We start from the raw sequence: 20,436 nt of genomic DNA on the forward strand, positions 1-20,436 counted from the left end.
TTATAGTAAGCTGTTAATTGGCAACACAGCTACAATTTCAGATTTTTACCAAAGTTTTCCATAATAAAGGCTTTGCATATTTCAGGACACACATTTAAATGGAAGACTTCCTACCTGCTCTTTGACAGAGGCAAGGATAGAGGAGGTTGTCTCTGTCTCAGATCTGTCTCCATTGGAGGCTGGCATCACAGGGGGAACCATGGCCCCCTTCTCCTGCTCTGCAGGCTGCTCCGGCACCGGCATTGCTAATATTAACACATATGTAAAAAAAAAAAACAAACAAACAAAAAAAAACCACAACAGTTAAGACTTGCTGATAGGAGGAGACCTCTGCCACCTCTCATCTTTGCATGATCTTCCAATAAACTCCATTCTGATTTGGAGAAACAACGGAGTAGGATAAAATAGTTATTTAAAAATAAATAAGATAATTTCAAGTGCTGATAAAGTCAACTTTGAAAATCTGTTAAGTCACGGTGCACAGAAATAACTTGTAAGAGAAGGACAATTCATTGAAAGCAATCAGCATATTGACTTTCTAACTGAACCAAGTGGCCCAGTTTCCAAACTGTTCCTAAATTTTGCATTACTTGCCAAGCCAAGCCAAGTTTATTTATAAAGCACTTTAAAAACAGCAACCACTGACCAAAGTGCTGTACATAAAACACAATTGGACAAGAGAAAAGTAAAAAAGATAAAAGATTTAAAAATTTTCACACAAATAAACAACTATACAATGCATAATTTATCCTAACAATAAATTAATAAAATAATACACACCAATAAAAACAATAAATCAATAACATAATACACACAAATAAAACCAATAATAAAAAGCATAATTTATCCTAGAAATAAATAAAATACAAATTTCAATAGACAGCCGCTCCTATTAATCAAAGGCCAAACGAAACAAGTGGGTCTTAAGAGCAGACTTAAACGTGGCCAGTGAAGGGGCCTGTTTAATCTCTATTGGCAAAGTGTTCCAGAGTTTTGGACCTGCCACAGCAAAGGCTCTGTCTCCTCTGAGCCTCCGCTGTGTCCTCGGCACATCCAGAAAAAGCCGATCAGCTGATCTGAGTGACCGGGAAGGGGTATGTACGTGCAGCAACTCGGAAAGATAAGGTGGGCCAAGGCCATGAAGTGACTTAAAAACAAATAAAAGGATTTTAAAATGAACTCTAAAATACACGGGCAGCCAGTGCAGTGAGGATAAAACAGGGGTAATATGCTCTCTCTTTCGTGATCCCGTCAATAGGCGTGCAGCAGCATTTTGAACCAGTTGCAGACGGGCTAGAGCAGACTGGCTAACACCAACATATAAAGCATTGCAGTAATCCAGTCTAGTGGTAATAAAAGCATGGATCACAACTTCAAAATGCTTCTTCGATAGTATATTTTTTATTTTTGCCAGCTGCCTCAAATGAAAGAAGCTAGATCTCACCACTGCACTGATCTGATCCTCCAATTTAAAATTCTCGTCCATAATAAAACCCAAATTTGTGACAGATGGCTTTACATATTGTGATAATGACCCCACGTCCACGGGGGAAGATCCACCTGGGACACTAGGGCCAAAAACAACCACCTCTGTCTTTTTCTCATTAAAACTCAAGAAATTTAGAGCCATCCATGCTTTAATATCATCAAGACACTTAAACAGGGTCTGTAAGAGTGGGTTTCCTTGCGTTTCAAAGGCATATAAATCTGAGTATCATCAGCATAGCAATGGAAAGCAATTTTATGCTTTCTAAGAATGCTTCCGAGGGGGAGCAAATACAATGAAAATAACAGAGGTCCTAAAATTGATCCCTGTGGTACTCCACATGTTAACGGAACAGAGGATGATTCAAACTCATTTAGATTTATGCAGAAAGACCTTTGGGTCAAGTAAGACTTAAGCCACTTCAAAACAGTGCCATGAAAACCAGCACAGTGCTCTAAACGAGAAATTAAAATATCATGGTCCACTGTGTCAAAAGCAGCCGTTAAATCTAAAAGCATTAAAATCACATGATCTCCTGTATCTGTAGTCAAAAGAATGTCATTAAACACCCTCAACAATACAGATTCTGTACTGTGGAGAGGTTTAAAACCAGATTGAAAGATCTCAAGAATATTACTTGAAAGTTTGCAGTGCCATTGACATTATTCCACCCCCCCCCCCTCCAAAAAATAAAAATAAATAATAAAAAATAAATAAATAACAAACAAAAAACAAACATTTTGACCAGTTTCTGTCTATCCTGCTCAAAAAATTAAGGGAACACTGATATCACACATCACCTCTTAATAAACAAAATATTCACCTGGAAAGGAACAAAAGTGTCATGGTTGCTGTGGCAGGCAGGAAAGGCGGACCCCAAAAGCAGGACTCGGAAAAGGTGAAAAATGAACTTAAAGGACTTTATTGAAAATGAGAACCATACAAACAAGTAAACTGGGCTGGACTGTGGCCAGAACTAAAACTAAGGGGTACAAGGAGCAGAGACACACACACACAGCAGGAAAATAGACAACGACACAACAAAGAACAGAAGAAAACTGAGGGCTTAAATACACATCAGGTAATCAGGGCAAGAGGAAACAGCAGGGCACAGCAGGTGAAGCAAATGAAACTAATAACGGGAAGCAAAATTAAACACAAAGCACAGGGAACACAAGACTGTCAAAATAAAACAGGAAATGACTAAACAAGGTACACGCAGACTTGACACGGGGAACTGGCACACAGACACTGGACAGAGACACAGACCTGACACAGGGAAACACAAGGGACTAGAAATAAACTGAGGAATACAAAAGAGAACTAATAAACATAATCAGAGAAATAACTGAAACAGAACCAAGAGAACACAAAACACTGGGCCACCGGCCCGGGACCGTGACACAAAAGGATGTAACAATGGTCAGTAGAAACCAAAATCATCAATATTTGGTTGGCTGGATTGAAAATCATACTAAAAAATTTAAAAACTGAAATCACAGGCTGATCCAACTTGTGGCTCAGTAGTGCTCAGCAGCATCTGGGTATGTTCCTGATGAGACAGTGGATAGTGTCCTGAGATCTGCGTGAGGGCATCCAGTCTGTTTCTTACAGTTTGGTCAGAAATGTGCACATGAGTAGCCTGCAGCAGGTAATTTTGTAGAGCTCTGGGAGTGCTTTTGTTCATCCTCATACAAAGAAGCACATACCAGTCCTGTTCTTCCACCCTCTTGAGACTATGCTGGGAGACTCAGTATTCTTATGATGGCACGTATGAATGTGTCATCGTGGACGAGCTGAACTATCTGTGTATGCAGGTACAATCTCACGCTACCAGTATTTACAAGAATATCGGCAAAAAAGCAAAAAACAGTCAGGGGAGATAAGGAGTGAGGGGTGGTCTGTGGTCACCACCTGCAAACCAATCCTGTTTTACGGGTTGTCTTGTTGCCTCTTCAGTGCAACTTTCATCACTTTCATCTGCACCAAAGCAGCTGAGATGGATTCACAATCATTCATGCTTCCTAACTGGACAGATTTCTATGCCTGACGTTTAAATTACTTTGTGTAATACTGTGATGATTCAATGTTCCCTTAATGTCTTCTTTTTTATTTGTTATACTTTATACAGACCTGGTTTCAACTATCTAGAAACAGTGTCATCTTCTTTTCTAACAGGAAGATTCCAGAATTTCAAATGAAATCAAATGTGAAAACTGATTTAAATGAGTGAGTTTGGTTAACTCAGCTGATCCATTACTTTAAAAGTGTCAGTTCAGTTAGTCAGTGTGACTATGAGCCACAATACTGTGGACAGACTGGATGCTTGTGGTATGAGAATAAACACCAAAAGCATACTTGATTTAAAAAAAACCAAAACAAAAAATTTGGACACACTCACCCATAAGTCCAAACTTTTGACTGGTACTGTAAATCTAAAACACAGTACACACAGTAACATTTGCCACATATGTTACTTATGTTAAAGCAATGTATATTTTATCAAATACCACCTTGACAATAACTTGACAAAGTTAGCATGAGTTGTACATAAGCAGATCAGGTTTGCTTGTTTGTTTGTTTGTTTGTTTTCAACCAGGCTTCATCATAATCTCTATAAGTGATGACAGATGCATCAGCATCACGTAACACTTTTAACAATGACACCTTGCAACATTAACACACTACTCTGTTTTCAGTTCCACGCCCAGATATTTTTAACCTTGTATTTTACCTATGCAGAGAAATGACAAGCTGCAAACCTCCTGTCATACATTACTAATACTTTGTCACCATTTGTTCAGTTGAATTATTGATTTTGTGACACTGATATTCCATGAATTTACAATTTTTGTGCATGACATGACAACCTTTAATTTGGTCTTTGACTGGGAAGTAACTGAAAAGAAACAAACTGTCTTTCTGCATGAAGTATACAGTACTACAGGTGAGAGGGTCACACAATGTGGTGTCCACCTATTGGACACGTAAAACTGAAAGAGGAGAGGGACAGCTTAGTTTCACGCAACACTCAAGCACCTTGAAAATCAATGTCAGAAAATGAAATTAACTTATTTCTAATTAACTGTAAAGGTTTCAAAATCATCAATAAAACATCTGCACATTATTTCCTGTCTGAGCTGAGAGTACACACAGAGAAAAAGACAGAGAAAGTGTCTTAGAAATCAGGAAATTGGTTGGCAAGTTTTAGAGAGTTGTAGAGACCATAGGGACAGGATTTTGTCAATATAGAAGCCCAGACTTCAGGAGGAGACTAAATAATGAGCTGGCTGAGTGAGGGATTAGATCATGGAGTCTCTTACTTTACAGTTTCTTGTTAGTCTCAGGCATTTAACATTTGATCTCGGGATTTTAATTCATGCCTCTAATTTTAGTTAGAGGGTCTGCATGTACACTTCTGCATAGATTTTAGTAATCTGTGACAATTTACACTTATTTTTATAAGTATTTATAGAAAAGATTTAATGAGATAGACAATAAGAATTAGAGTCAAGCATGTCAGTTACCTTACATAGACAGTAAGTCAGTGAGGATCCAGACAGTGTGTAAATCAAACTTCCAGTCATTCTATTAGCCAGTCAGCTAGCCATCAGACAGACAGCCGGCTAGACAGGGTGGTGTCGGTAAATAAAAGATGCTAGTGAGATGCCCTGCAGATGGTAATTTTCACTCTCACTGACAAATACCACTTCTGTGTCTGGCATCTCCCCTCCTGAGTGGAGATGAGTCACTGGAGTTTGGCTCCTGAGCAACCAGAACCCCAGCAAAGACCATTTTACACACGCTGGCTGGCTGCCGCAATTTCTCTTGAATGAGCCAGCCAAATGTGCAACTCAGTGGGAAGAGGAAAGCCTCATCTCACCTTCTTTCTGAACTCCTATAGATGTTTTCTATGAGTAAACACCTCTAGCAATAAATCGGAGCCCTTAACTAACACAAAAGAACGAACATGTGCCCCATCAATAATTTGACATGTGGCTTCTTGGCAACAGTTCGTGGTCAGATTTTTGTTCCAAATGCTATCCAGTTCTGTCTGTAGCACGATACAGTAGTCTGAAATAGATACAATAGTCCTTTCTCATGGCAGGAAAATCACAGGTGTGACTAATAACATTAATGATGGCTTCACTCCATTTTGCTGTGCCAATAAGCAGTGCCAGTGTGCCAGCCTGTATAATGCCAGAGGCCTGGCACAGGCACACTGAAAAGAAATGCAGCTGTTATTAGTTACACCTGTTTTCACAAGTAATAATATCTGCACCCACTGGTTTGTGCCTATCATACTTAGTACTAAGCTTGAATAAATGTATGTACAGGAAAGGCTGATTGATTGTTGTTGCAGGCAGAAATGAGTGTTGCCTTACGGCATTAGCTCATCAGATAATCTCTTTGCAGTTCTTGACACAATATTCCCAATATACAGGAAACCGGCAAACACAAACAAGTGCAATTAAATTCAATAGGCAAACATGGTTCTGCCTGACTTTGATACATCATTTCTCATACAACTGAATGACTGAAGTTAGAGCACGGCATACAACAAAGACATTGCTGTAAACCGGTTATTGTCAGAGAAAGCGAGTAATCATTTATAGAGTAGGCACAACCTCTTTGTAATTAGTGTCCAGCAGGTGCTGTCTTCAGAAAATTGCAAAGTTGCCTCGCTGTACTGTATATTGGCTGCCGCAGAGATAATCCCAGAACACATTCGCCATCAAATGTCACAATACTCCACCATCCTATTCTTTTCTTTCCAGGTATTGTCGACAAGCACAGTTGAGCTGCTACTGAATAGATGTGTAACATCCTGCAGGGCACAATGTAACAGGAACTTCAGCTCAGAGGCGGCTTTTGTAGCTCTAGGGATGAATTTAATTGCAGCGCATTCTGGCTGTTTTGAGCTGTGTGCTGCTTCCCATTGAACTGAGAAGGAATGGTGGTATGACATTTCATTTGGCTGAGCCCTAGATAAGTAATGGAAAGCTCAGACAAAGCCTTGTATGGTCGAGGACCCAGCATTTAATAGACCTCCTTGGAAACCAAATTGTAAACAAACAAAAGAAAAAAACTCCAAAAAGTATATTTCAGTTAACTGCTTCTAAAAGTTATGTTCCATGGCTGCAAAAGAAGCAGCCATGGAACATACTGGTGCAAAACTCCCCTCTACCCTTCCAGCCTCCGAATGCACACTTTTCCTTCTTTCTATCTGCAAAGGCAAATGAACTCAATGGTCATCACAGACCAAATAAGCATCTCATGACTTTTCACCCTTATAACAATATGTTTTGTTCTGTAGACCGCCGTAGGTATTGGATATCATCCTCCAGCACTAAGTTGACTCATGATGTGTAAAAAGTAAAAATCCTGATAATTAAATTCCCAGCAACAGCTCTGCACTGGGGATGTGTGTGTCTAGTTGGCAAACCATACCAAGATTCCGAGTAGGCGTCTGGACTTGAACTCTTAACACCCATTGCATCATATTTGATACGTGAGTTTTTGAGACTTCTGCATGATCAAGTGATTTTTTTTTCCCCTCTGTAAAACCTAAATAAATTGCACAATACATTTGTACGCAATAAGTTGCAAAAAAAAAAATAAAAAATTCACTGGACTCACTGGAATGTGTTCTCCTGCTTATCTGTAAATAAGTGTTCGCCAAACAGTGACACTAATAGTGCCCTTAATTGTAATTACTTTGTCTTATACAATGAATATGCAGCTTGCAAAGAACAATAAATATATGTATTATTATTCATTTGGTGTTTATGAACACCAAATATTTACCATCTCACTTTATACAGTGATATAATGAACAAAAAAGAGTAAATTATAACATACATGTCTGTGTTTTCATACATGATTGAAGCGAACAAGCACCACAGGTGCATATAAAACTGCACAAACCACAGTCTCCATTCAAAAAAAAAAAAAACCTTATGATGATGTAAACAGATCTGATCAACAAATCAGACTCATTATTAGAGCATTAATTTTGATTTAAGTTTGGCTGCTCATTTATACTTTAGCTAATCAGTATGCTTGACCTTTACTGTTTGCTCACAATAGAAAAAAATACACCTGCTCCATACACAGGCCAAAAAAATAAAATAAAATGCATGCATGCATATGTAAACAGAGCGATGACTCACATTCAGTGCCAGGGGATTTTGCAGGATAGGCACTGCTGACCCCTTTTCACACCTGCTGTGTCCAAGCAAAACACACCTTAAATGTCCATGCCCATACCCACACACACAGAGACTTACACATGTATTATAACCTTTCTCTGAGGTTCAGTGAGAGGTCCTTCCCTTTACCCTATAATTTCCCATAAGCTGTCTGACTCCCTGCTCGGCCCGGCTCTCACTCTGACCTTATTATGTTTCTTTATCCTCTTTTCAACCAGTTTTCCCTTCTACATTTTCATTTTAAAATGTAATAACTTTCCTGTGCACAATGAAAATACATTTTTCCTTAATATAAAATTTGCATTTCTACCGTAATCCTGCCATTAGTGCTGCAGTTTTCAGAAAATATCCTGAGATTGGGCATTTTTCCTAATGATGGTGTATAAATTCAAGACCATTTGGATTTAATTTTGAAAAAAATATTTTTTCCAACCTAGCTCTAGCAGTTATTAATTTTTGTCTTTTTTTGGTTCTATTTCCTATGAAATCCAGGTTCCAAATAATGTGTGCAGGAAGCCATTATCTCCCTCAGCATGTTTGAATGGGTGGCTCCTCTAAGGAACACAACCAAAAGAGTGTGTCTCCCCTTCATATGAAATGACATTGTTGAAATATTTAAGGGTGAAAAGCAATCTGTGTGTGCTGGCTTTACAAAAAAAGGAGGTTCTTTAGGGAGGTGATATACAGTAGATAGAGCTTGAATCCTTCTTTATATGCTAAAACATTTCATTTCTATATTCATCAGGGAAGACATTATTTATATGCCGTATTAGGAAAATCAATACAAATTCATGTATTAGAAGTAATAAACTATTGAGATTAATACATTATTATTTTCTAATAAATAGAAGTGAGTGATGCAGCCTTAAAATTATATTTCAAGAAAATTTTCAAAACTGATATTTCTAACAATATAAAAAAAAAAATATTAAACACTGTTGTATCAGTGCTTGCAGGCAGCAGCATTTGTAAGTGTAAGTAAATGAAGGGCACTTTCCATCCTTAGTTTCCAATGTGCTGTCGCTGATGACACACTACCTAATTCAAAGTGTGTATCTACTGAAACAAGGCACCAGTGCAATTGCAGTGACACAGCAATACATTCAGCGAGACAGCATAAGTCAAATATAAGCACAAAAGTATCCTGGTAGTATTTTCCCTGGAAATTTTAAAAGTACAACATAACTGCTGAACACTTTAGTTTAACAATAACTAAAGTAACCTAACTGTAACTTTTCAGCAGCCTGCACAATATTGTCACCTAATAAAACTGATTCCTGACTGCAATCACTGCTCTCATGGTTTCTGAAGTTTTGCACTCACTAAGCAACCTGACGTTCAGATTTAACCATTTCCATGGTCACTTGTGTTTTCCACAAGAGCACATACCATCGTTTCACAATTTCACAGCTTGTAGTAAGTCTACTTTGGATGGCTGTAATATTATAGCTCATAATTAAAATCCCTAAAGAGAATATTATTGGGAATTTTACATGCGGGACCTCACTGTTGCACTGTATTGTTTGATATTTAGTCAGTTACAGCTGTAAAACCATACGAGCAAAATGAACAACCTCGGACTCTACAAATGAGGCACATAATTATCAGTCCAGGGAGCATTTAGAGAAACTCAAATACTGATTATTTTTGTCCCTTCTTAATCAAATTGGAAATTGGAGGGAAAATATCGGCAATTAAACAATTAGTCAGGGACAGTAATGTTACTGAATTTGCAACTGTGCCAAATTTGATGCAGCAACAAATCTTACATATGTCTCAGTCAAAGTAGGAGTTGTTGGTCTCCTCTGTGAATGTACCATGTTGCTTGGCAACCACTAAAAATGACATCAAATGCATTTTTGTAACAAATCCAACCAGAACTCTGAACAGGGTCCTCTAGAGAGGAAGAAGTTATGAAGTAAGCCTGATGTTGCCTGACAAATAAAAGATTTCCAGTCTCTTCCTCACAGTTAGAAATGCAGCTTATTAATATGACACTCAGTGTCAGCCGATAGCTACAGCCAATGCATCTGTTTTGTGAGCAAATAATGAGAAATAATAAGTTTTACAAAAGTAAAATATGTTATTTGAATAAATAAAGATCAAAAGTTAAAATATGTATTCTGCAAAGAAACGCTCTCTGTCAGTGTTTTACTATTATGTTTAATGTTCTGGATTAATCTTGCATTATGAGTGCATATCTCTAAAAAGCCAACTTTCAAATTTTTTCAGCTTTGTGACATTTAATTTATTTTCCAACTAACTTTCCCTTGATAGAAATGCCAGTAAAAAAAGAAAATTTTAAAAGTGACAGATGTAATTAATCAGTAACAACCATGGCTTTAAATTAACAGAAGGGTATACGTCGCAAAAAATAAATAAATAAATAATCCCCAAGTTTAGTCAGTAACATATGGACTAAATGAACAACCTTGGACTATATAATTGAGTGAAATCAATACAATATGTCTGCTTTTTCTTATTGAGTACCTAATCTATAATCAAAGGGTGGTTACCGATAAACAGCACAAGATGTATTCACAGTGGACCTGTCTCCAAAAAATCTCCAATAATATAGTCGCCAATATAATGAAGCTTATGTTTAGATTCAGTAAGGAAGATCAGTATTCACCTGTCCACCTGGGTTTTCAGGCTGCTAGTCTATTCTTTACATCACTTCAACTTTCCTATGCTATCAAACTCATACTGACATAATTACTCTGGTCCAATCGTTTTCTTGTCTTACTTCTGTGAACCAATCAGCCTTTGTTCTCTGTGTTTTAAATCTCATTGCTCTTCTGCCAATCCCTCTTTCAGACCGGCATTCATGCAGCGCGTCCCCATCTCCGCCTCACCCTGGTCTCTCAGAGTCCCATCCAAGCCTCCATCTTCATCTTCATCACCACCAGTGTCTAGACCCTGGGGTGGGGGGGTCCTGTCCTAATTCCTATGACTGGTGGGTCTCCATTCGGCTGTGACGGTTCAGCTTTTATTTAAATTCTGTATCTCAATAAATCATCTTTCCTTTTTCCAAATGATCTCACCTTATTGAGCTTCCATTCAGTAAGTGTAAACTTCTCTCATGGAATATTGAGGATATGGATTTTTTCCACAAGGCATTATGATGTAGCAGTGCTAATGGTAAAACAGTTTCCTAATAACATAAATAACAGGCATTGAGGAAAGGCATGTGCAGATTTTATTAATAGTTAAAAAAAAAGAACTTTCTGTGCTTACCAGTTATGCTGTATGTTAGCTATTTGAACTCATTATTTTTCAGGTGTTACTTCCCCTACTCTACCTCACCTCACATATTTGGAAGGTCCACACTTTAATCTTATATGGCATTCATTAACAAGTCTCCAGCAGCCCAGTTGTCATAGCGTGGGCAAACTATTGTTCCTTCCTCTGGAGATGTCTGATGGTTTGCCAGAGGACAGGAGGCTAAAGACTCATCAGCACTTGAGGTTTAATGAACTTCTACTTTACTGTGTTATCTATTATACTGACTTACTAAAATAGAAAAAAGAAAACTAGAAAAGTAAGGCAGGCAGGCCTGTAAACATGATGGCTCAAAGATTTCTCGAATGAAAATTTTTGAATGAATTCTGGTAAAACTCTGTGGGTGTGTAGCGTGAGGTCATGTTAAGAAGCCATTAAAATTTGGCTTACATCCACCAAGGTCTCCAAGGTCACCTTCATGATTTATTGGTCCACCATTGACAAAAAGCCTTATAATTAAGAAACTATGTTCTTACATGTGTGGTGTATATTGCCAACATGTAGAAAACATTTGACCTCTGACCTCTCCTTCAAGGTCAATAGATTGATCTGAAAGTCAAAGTGACAATAATGCTATATAGAGCTATTTAAAAGTATGTTTCTTATTGCCATTACTTGCATAGACAGCATGATATGGAAAATTCTGTTGCCTTTGTTTGTGTTGGTGACATTTAGAAAATGATCCTGGTGTATGGGGATTGAAAGAATGAAGAAAACAAAATGAGTACAGTACCAGTCAAAACTGTGAACACACTCTCCTGTTCATATGAATCGGTGACCATGTCCAAACTTTTCACTGGTACTGTACATCCAAAATACAATACTATTCCCTTAAAAGTAAATACTGCCCAGAGAGTCAGCTGTCTTGGTGGAGGACTGTGCTCTCGAAGAGCTTTTTTTTTGAGCATCAGCTCAAAAATCCTCTTACAGCATCCCTTGGGACTGTTGTTATGTTTCTTACAAAGACAAAGAAATGATTTAGATACACTGAACACTGTAAACACTCTCATGTCATGATCTGCCAGTAATCACCTGTGTTCAATATTTGTTTAATCTTGGCCATAACGATGTGATCCATCAATAATTCCTGCATGTTCCTGAGCTATGCTGATATAAGGAATACACTGAAGTCAGGCTCACTTCAGTTGTTTTTTTTGTATTGAATTATTCATGTCTGTAGAATAAAAAGGAATGCCAGAGATGCGAGATAGAAAGATTTTACTCTTAAGAATAAGTGAAAGTCAGTCTTTTCACATACAAGGTAACTTGCCTTGCGGCTGCATTAAACTGTTGAGTAAGGAGAACCTGCCAGCTTTCTGTCTTTTGTCACGGATTACTCTGGAGATGCTGTCGTCAATATCAGATCTTTACCGCTGGTGCTTTAGATAGCTGACTTTTATTCTGCTGTCAAGCACAAACTTGTTGTGCCGGATTTGAAATGTGCCATTTTAGCTGGTCATTATGAAACAGTGTCTTAAAAGCAACAAATATGAAGAGTGTTGTATATTTGTTGCACCGTACATTTCCAAAAGTCAGTAATTTATTTAGCAAAAACCCTTAAATTGTAAATTTTGCATAAAGGAGGTAATTTTTTTTTTTTTTGAGCATTGCAGGTCATCATAAATATGATAGTAATATTTTCTATCATACCATGCACAAGTAGTATTCCTGATAGCTGGTTGTCTGTCGTGGGCATTATATCTGCTGTATTTGTGTATGCACACATTAACATGAACAAAGAGCAGCTGTCGGAAGTAAGTGAATAATAACAATCCTCTTTTGAACTAGTTCTTATTCAAAACGGGTTCTTGAGCCCACCCCCTGGAGGTAACAGCTTTAATAAGAAAAATAAACATTCAAGAAAAAAAAAATCCTATTGTGTACTGGATACCATCAGTATTCTGTCAGTATTTCCTTTGACATGCTTAAATTAGCCTAAGATGTGCTAATACGCTGTGCCACATTTCAAAGACAAACGTTTCTAAAGTGGCTCAGTGTAACATGGCCATACATGCACATTAGGCACAAAGCCATTCTCTGAATATTATTGTTTCTCAAGGGAGTCTCTTGACCCTGCAAGCAATCCAGAACCCTATCACACACACACACAAACAAACACATAGACTCAAAACAGGCTCGCATGGGCACAGCTGTTAATGACATATTCCATTGGGTCTATTGCTGTAAACCATGTGCATTTTATTAAAACTGACTTATGCCAATCTGTTCATTTTTGTCAGAATTTTTAATGCAACTATATGACTATGAAACCTGCACTGTGCTTTGAAACTGTTGCTCATATTTAATGTTCTGTTCTTGAAACTCAGAATGTGGAACATGTAAATTAGACTTGACAAAAATGTCTGAATTTGGGAGGTTTGAATATACTGTAACTCATTAGCTGTGTGCACCTTGCCAGCATCCTCAAGAGCTCAAATAATAATCATCCCTAACATATGTCTAATAATGCTAATGTCATCAGAATGAGCCAAAGCTTGGAAAATGAAGAAATAATAATTATAATTTCCATACCCAATTTCCCCAGCCAATCACTCCTGACTTCCAAAGGCTGCTTTGCCTTTCAAAAATCATTCTCATAGTCTAGCACATATAACTGTCTTGGATGATTGATAGCTCTAATTTACCTCCATGTATCGTCTAATATGAAACTCTGAATAATGCATAATTCAGTTAGCAGTGCTGAGAGATGGAGGCGGTGCACGTGACGTTACATGCATCAGACAAATGCACGCGCACACACACCTACACACTTACACACACACACACACACACACACACACACACACACACACACATAAATATGCACCGCTCATCACAACTGAGCGTAAACAGTTTTACAGTTTTAAATATGCAAATGCACTCATGGCTAAAAATAGGTACAGTACTCTCTTGTAAAAAATATTCTGAACTGAAAAGATTAACTTCAAAACAAGACTAGCGAGTAGAATAAATAGAGGGTGTTATATATACACAATACTGTTAAAATGAAAAAAAGAACATGTAGAGAAAGAGAGTCTTTCCCAGCTGTCGTGGGGCGAGGGGGTGGGGTACACCCTGGAAATGTTGCTAGCATAACACAGTCTCATTAACTCATTGTGCCTTGTAAGTAAAACCCCAATTCCAAAAATGTTGGGATGCAGTGTAAAATGTAGATAAAACAGAATTCAATGATTTGCAGGTCTCATAAACCCATATTTTATTCACAAAAGAATATAGAAAACAACAATTTTTTTTAACTTCATCTCAAAAAAGTTGGGACACAGCCACATTTACCACTGCGTAGCATCCCCTCTTCTTCTTAACAACAGTCCATAAATGTTTGGGCAGCACAGTGGCATGGTGGTTAGCACTATTATCTCACATCTAGAAGGTCTAGGTCTAGTTTGCATGTTCTCCCCTTGTTTATGTGGGTTTTCGCCACATACTCCAGTTTCTTCCCACAGTCCAAAGATATGCAGTTAGTCAGGTTAGGTTCATTGGTGATTCTAAATTGCCCATAGGTGTGAATGTTTGTCTGTCACTCTGTGCTGTATAAGGTGTCCCCTGCCTCTCACCCTATGACAGCTGGGATAGGCTCCAGCAAACCTGAACAGGATAAGCAGAAGAGGATGGATGGATGGATGGATGGACCATAAATGTCTGGGAACTGACGAGACCAGCTGCTGGACTTTTAGGAGAGGAATGTTGTCTCAGTCATGCCTGTTAGAGGATTCTAGCTGCTCAACAGACCCGGGTCTTCTTAGTGTTCGGCATTTGATCATGCGCCAAATGTTTTTCAGTTCATGAAAGGTCTGGTCTACAGGCAGGACAGTTCAGCACCAGGACTTCTGTACTGCAAAGCCACGCTGTTGTAATAGATGCAGTCTATGGTTTAGTATTGTCTTGCTGAAATACGCAAGGCATTACCTGAAAAAACATTGCCTGGATGGGAGCATATGTTGGTCTAAAACCTGTATATACCTTTCAGCACTGATGGCACCTCTCAATTCCATAGGCACTTATGCACACACACACCCCCATGCCATCAGAAATGCAGGCATTTGAACTGAGGGATGATTTGTCTGACCCCAGAACAGTTTTTGACTTTGCTTCAGTCCATTTTAAATGGGCTTTGGCTCAGCAGCCTTTCTGGATCATCTTCATATATGGCTTCTTCTTTGCATGAGAGACCTTTGGATGACACAGTGAACTGTGTTCACAGAAAGTGATTTCTGGAAGTGTTTCTGAGCCCATGCAGTGATTTCCATGAGCGAATCATACCTGTTTTTAATGCAGTGCCAACTGAGGGCCTGAAGATTGTGAGCATCCAGTATTGATGTACTGTAGAATATTATGTATTTCAGTACATAATATTAAATATTAAAAATTAAATATCTACAGTGTAGATGATGAGATAGTCAGTCTTTACAATTTTACATTGAAAAACATTATTCTGAAATTGTTCCACAATTTGAGGGAAGCACAGTGGTGCTGTGGTTAGCACTGTTGCCTCACAGCTGGAAGGTCTGGGTTTGAGTCCTCCTTGGCCCGGGTCTCTCTGTGTGGAGTTTGCATGTTCTCCCTGTGTTTGCATGGGTTTTCTCAGAGTACTCCAGTTTCCTCCCACAGTCCAAAGACATGCAGTTAGTGGGGTTACGTTAATTAGTGATTCTAAATTGTCCATAGGTGTGAACGTGAGCATGAGTGGTTGTCTGCCTCTGTGTTGACCCTCCGACAGGCTGGTGACCTGTAGAGGGTGTGCCCCGCCTCTCGCCCTGTGACAGCTGGGATAGGCTCCAGTCCCCATGTGACCCTGACCAGGATAAGTGGAAGAGAATGGATGGATGGACGGACGGTTGCACAGTTTGTAGACTGAGTTTGTTGCAGATTGTTGAACCTCTGCCTAACTTTACTTCTAAGAAAATCTGCCTTTCTAAGATGATCTTTTTTAGCACTAGGCTTTTGTTGCCCCATCACAACTTTTTTGACACATGCTGCTGCCATTAAATTCAAAATGAATTAATATTTTTCATGAAATAGTAAAATGTCTCAGTTTAAACATTTGATGTTTTCTGTGTTCTATTGTGTATAAAATATGCTTTTATCAGATTTGAAAATCATTCTGTTGCATTCTCCCAACTTTTTGGGGACTGGAGTTTTACAAGGTGATAAGCTGTCTTATAAGTAGTGCTGTGCAGCTGCATGGGTTTTGGTTCTTTGCAAAACTAAGAACAGAAAATTAAAATAAAAACACTATGGCATGTAAGGTTTATGATACTGCTGACTGACAAGTAATAAAATATCATTTTAAACATCAACAAATAATATAATACTAAATTTCTAATCGAAGAAAAGCTCAGAGTGACTCTTAAAGTCACTTGCTACTATTTATTAGATGCATCCTTGTTCTTCTAAAAGGTATTTCTGTTATTCTATGTATCCTCACTTATGGGATGGACAAAATATTAAAAGAAGCTCTAACACAAGCCAATACTACACCACAATTATTTTCAGGTCTTTACCAATATGACGGTGGGCTATATACTATATGGACAAAAGTACTGGACTAAATGTCTTAATCTTGGAATTCAGATGTTTTTAGGCCCATTGCCACCTGCATATAAAATCAAGTACTGAGCCATGCAGTCTGCCTTTACAAACACTTGTGAAAGAATGGTTTGAGTGTGGTATTGTAATATAATGCCACTGTAACAAGTCAGTTCATGAAATTTCTTCCCTCCTAGATATTCCATGATTAACTGTATGTGGAATTCTTGAAAAATAGAAGCATTTAGGAACCACAGCAACTCAGTCACGAAGTGGCGCACCACAAAAAGTTACAGAGAGGGGTCACCAAGTGCTGAGGTAGAGAGTGCATAAAGGTCACCAACACTCTGCTAACTCAATAACTGTAGAGTTCCAAACCTCCTCTGGCATTAACATCAGTACAAAACCTGTGCACCAAGAGCTTCACAGCATGGGTTTCCATGGACGAACAGTGCCTGTAGATGTAACAAGAAGGTGGCCCAGGACTTTGGCCCATATAGTGTATTACAAAGGTTTTGTATATCCTGTATATTTCAGTTCCAGGTTTCCATGCCAAAAATTCAGAAGCCTGTAATAAACTTTGGAAAAATTAAGGGAAGACTTCTGAGTTTATTATGAAAATAAAACAGACACTATTAATTAAAACACATTTATTCAAAGTTCTATCATCAAATGCCATTCCCATGTTTATACATACACTCATAAATGCACAGAAATGCTCAAGGAAACACATTTCCAAACTGGACTTTACAAAGACTCACCAGAAGTGTAAATTACTAATATATTAAAATATATTGTCATGTCCTGGGCTGTTTGCCCAGCGTTTTGTGTTAATAGTTTATTTCCTGAGTTTGTCCTCCCTGTATGTTTGTCATGTTCCCAGTGTTGTGACTCGTCTGCGTGTTCCTTGGTTTATCACTTCCTGTCTTATTTTGCCAGTGTGATTTCCTTGTGCTTTGTGTTTAGCTTTGCTTCCCCTGTGTAATTAGTTTCTTTTGCCTCACCTGTTGTTCCCTGCTGTTTCCTCTTGCCCTGATTACCCATTGTGTATGTAAGCCCTCAGTTTCCATTGGTTCCTTGTCGCGTCGTTGACGTTCTTGTGCCTGCGTGTTCCTGTGTTCCCTGTGCCTGCCCTCCGTCTCCCTTCGTCTCCCTTCTCAGGTTTTTGTATTCATTTTTCCTTACAAGCAAAAATAAATACCTTTTAAGTTATGCTCACCTCTGGAGTCCCTCGTGTTTGCCCTTCCTCGTCCGTTCCCTCCCCGGCCATGACATATATGCATGCAAAGGTGACTTGTCGGGTTATTAGTCCAAAAAGTCCATTAAATGTGTTAAATAAATCAAAGTCTAAACCATCATGTGCATGTACTGAAACTATGTAATGATGGTCTGTCAAAATCCTATTCCTCTCAGAGGAGTGGACGAGCTCAGATAACCCTCCAGGAGAAAATACCAAACCACAGAGTGAGACTGAGGTGGGTGTGGCTTATCTCCAGAGCCTCAGTGATTCAGGAGGCTGGTCACAGACAACTATGATCTGATGCCTGAGGTCTGTTTTGCTTTCAAAAGCCCCAATGTAAGCAGTCAACAGAAAGAGAAGCATTGATTATTTCAATCAATATGTCCAACTATTGCTACTTTAGCATTTCTGTGACATAGACAAATGTATGACTCTACTGTAAGCACACCTATAACTTTGAAGACATCTATGCGGATAACACAGCATGTATATTTAATGAATTTCACTCTAAGGAGAAAAATATAAAAAAAATATTTTTACTTTTTTTTGTTGTTATAGCCTGGAGCGCTAAACATGCACACACATATATATGCACACAGTTCAGTCAGGCGGCTGGGAAGCAGTGAGATGGTTGACCTAGATTGGATGCTGGGTTTGAAGACATGCAGGAGAAACCATCTGCATACAAAGTCAGAAATCTCTAGACCAACAACCAGGGAACCCAGAAAAGAGGGTTAGAAATAATTACAACTTTTTCCTACTACAGGAAAAAGTTGTAATTATTTCTACAGAATATCGTCAACTTTGCTCCACATATATATATATATATATATATATATATATATATATATATATATATATATATATATATATATATATATATATATAGACAAGCAGAACACATGCCCTTTGGGAAGAAAAATACAAAAATATATTTGCAAGTTTATTTGCTGCATTAAAGTTAAATCTTGAAGGAATTCTTACTTTATACCGATTATTCTTTTATTGCAAAGCATGTCTTTCCCACTAATTGCAGTCACATATCAAAATTAATAATCTGTCTCAAGCTTCATCAAACTTAAAAAAAATACAATCACTAACGTAATATATGACTTTCAACTGTTTTGGCTCTCTGCTGGTAGTGCCCTTGATTTGAAAATGATTTGTAACCAAACAGTGATGATTGGATTATGCAGGGAATGAAATAAAATGTGAGTTTGGTAATTACAAATGAAGCATTCAGCATAGGGCCTGGAAACAATTAGGGCTTATGAGCAGGTTTTATCACCTTGTCTGGCAAACAAGTCTGGAACAAAAATGTTACCTCCCAAAACCGGATCTGTCAGCAGAAAGGCAGCAAGTAACAGATTCCACTCTCACCTCTGACACCCAAGATGTGAGACACAATGGCAGCTACAGTAACTTGGCCCTCTTAGCAACAAAGATGGAGTTATGCAGTGTGGAGAAAATAATACAATTTGCGAGCAAGTAAAATAAAGGGACAGAGAATGAGAGGGATGCACCAACACAAAGGAACAAATAGGAAATAAAGGCATATTCTTTTCTGGGCTTCAGTTCTGTCTTTAGTCTCACACCTCCCTTTGATTTTCTTCACACCTGTCAGAACTGTGTAATCACTTTATAACCAGCATCCTGCTAACTACACACAAGCACACAGGATCCAACTGAAAAGGCTGATACCACCCAAACTAATCTGATGTGCAAAGTGGAAAGTCCTGAGGAAGAGGGGGAAAAGCTGTAACAACAAGTGACAATAAGTAACAGCATTTGTGAAAAATCTGAGCTCATTTGTGTGAACTAAAGTATACACCACACATAGAAACTACCTAGTTTTTCAATTATTTCCTTTCTTTTTCGCTTAAGTGATTAGCTCTGAGTTAGATGCTTCAAAATCACACAAGTTACTCAACCAGTGATCCACTGTGTTTCTTTTAATATCTCACTTTCTCAAATCTATCTAATCCTGGGCTCAGTACAGCTTCCATTTACAAAAGCATATCTATTTCATTACTGTCACCACCGTAAAGTAAGTTCACATAATAATAACCTGGACTCCTAGCCCACTCACTCATATATGGGATAGAAATATACTACAGTATATATTTATGGTGAGCATTCATGTTGTTTTATATACTATATGAGTCTTGGACTGTACAGGAGTTGCAGCATTTGTAATGACATATTACTTGAGCAAGAACCTATTTTCCATATGGTAAGAAAAGACCAATCCTTCCCTGAAGTATGCAAATGCATGCACGTAATGATGTATGATATCCTAAACCCATTTATAGCAATGAAAATATACTGTAGTCTTCCTTTTAAGAAAAACAGAGATGAAGTCTGACATCTAACAGATGCCTGAAGGAAGGCTGCTGATGGCTCCCACTATTTCTCTACAGTCAAAGACAGCTTCCTGTAAATCTCAGAGGCACTGTCCTTCATAAACAATCCTGTATGGAAACACAACGCAATATGCATTTTAAAGTGTTTTTGAAGCTTGATACATTTTCCAGTGCATAGAATCTGCTTTAACTGCCTTTAATAAGTTGACTTTCTGAAAACTGTAACAGAACAACATCATGTATGGTTTTCATCCAGTCCCTGGGGTGGTGTATATTAATATCTTGATAATTCAAATTCATATCAAA

At 38.1% G+C, this 20,436-nt stretch overlaps 1 protein-coding gene across 1 annotated transcript in view; it reads right to left on the minus strand.

Annotated features, from left to right (window-relative positions):
• Positions 1 to 20,436, minus strand: part of ctnnd2a (catenin (cadherin-associated protein), delta 2a) — a 264,157-nt gene that overhangs the window by 222,686 nt on the left and 21,035 nt on the right. The window contains exon 2 of the mRNA XM_030756885.1: positions 115 to 245. Within this exon, the coding sequence (XP_030612745.1) occupies positions 115 to 243 (129 nt within the window). The 5' untranslated portion in view covers positions 244 to 245. The remainder of the gene's footprint in view (positions 1 to 114; positions 246 to 20,436) is intronic.

The sequence above is a fragment of the Archocentrus centrarchus genome, chromosome 20 (genome assembly GCF_007364275.1).
Source record: "Archocentrus centrarchus isolate MPI-CPG fArcCen1 chromosome 20, fArcCen1, whole genome shotgun sequence".
Classification (NCBI taxonomy): domain Eukaryota; kingdom Metazoa; phylum Chordata; class Actinopteri; order Cichliformes; family Cichlidae; genus Archocentrus; species Archocentrus centrarchus.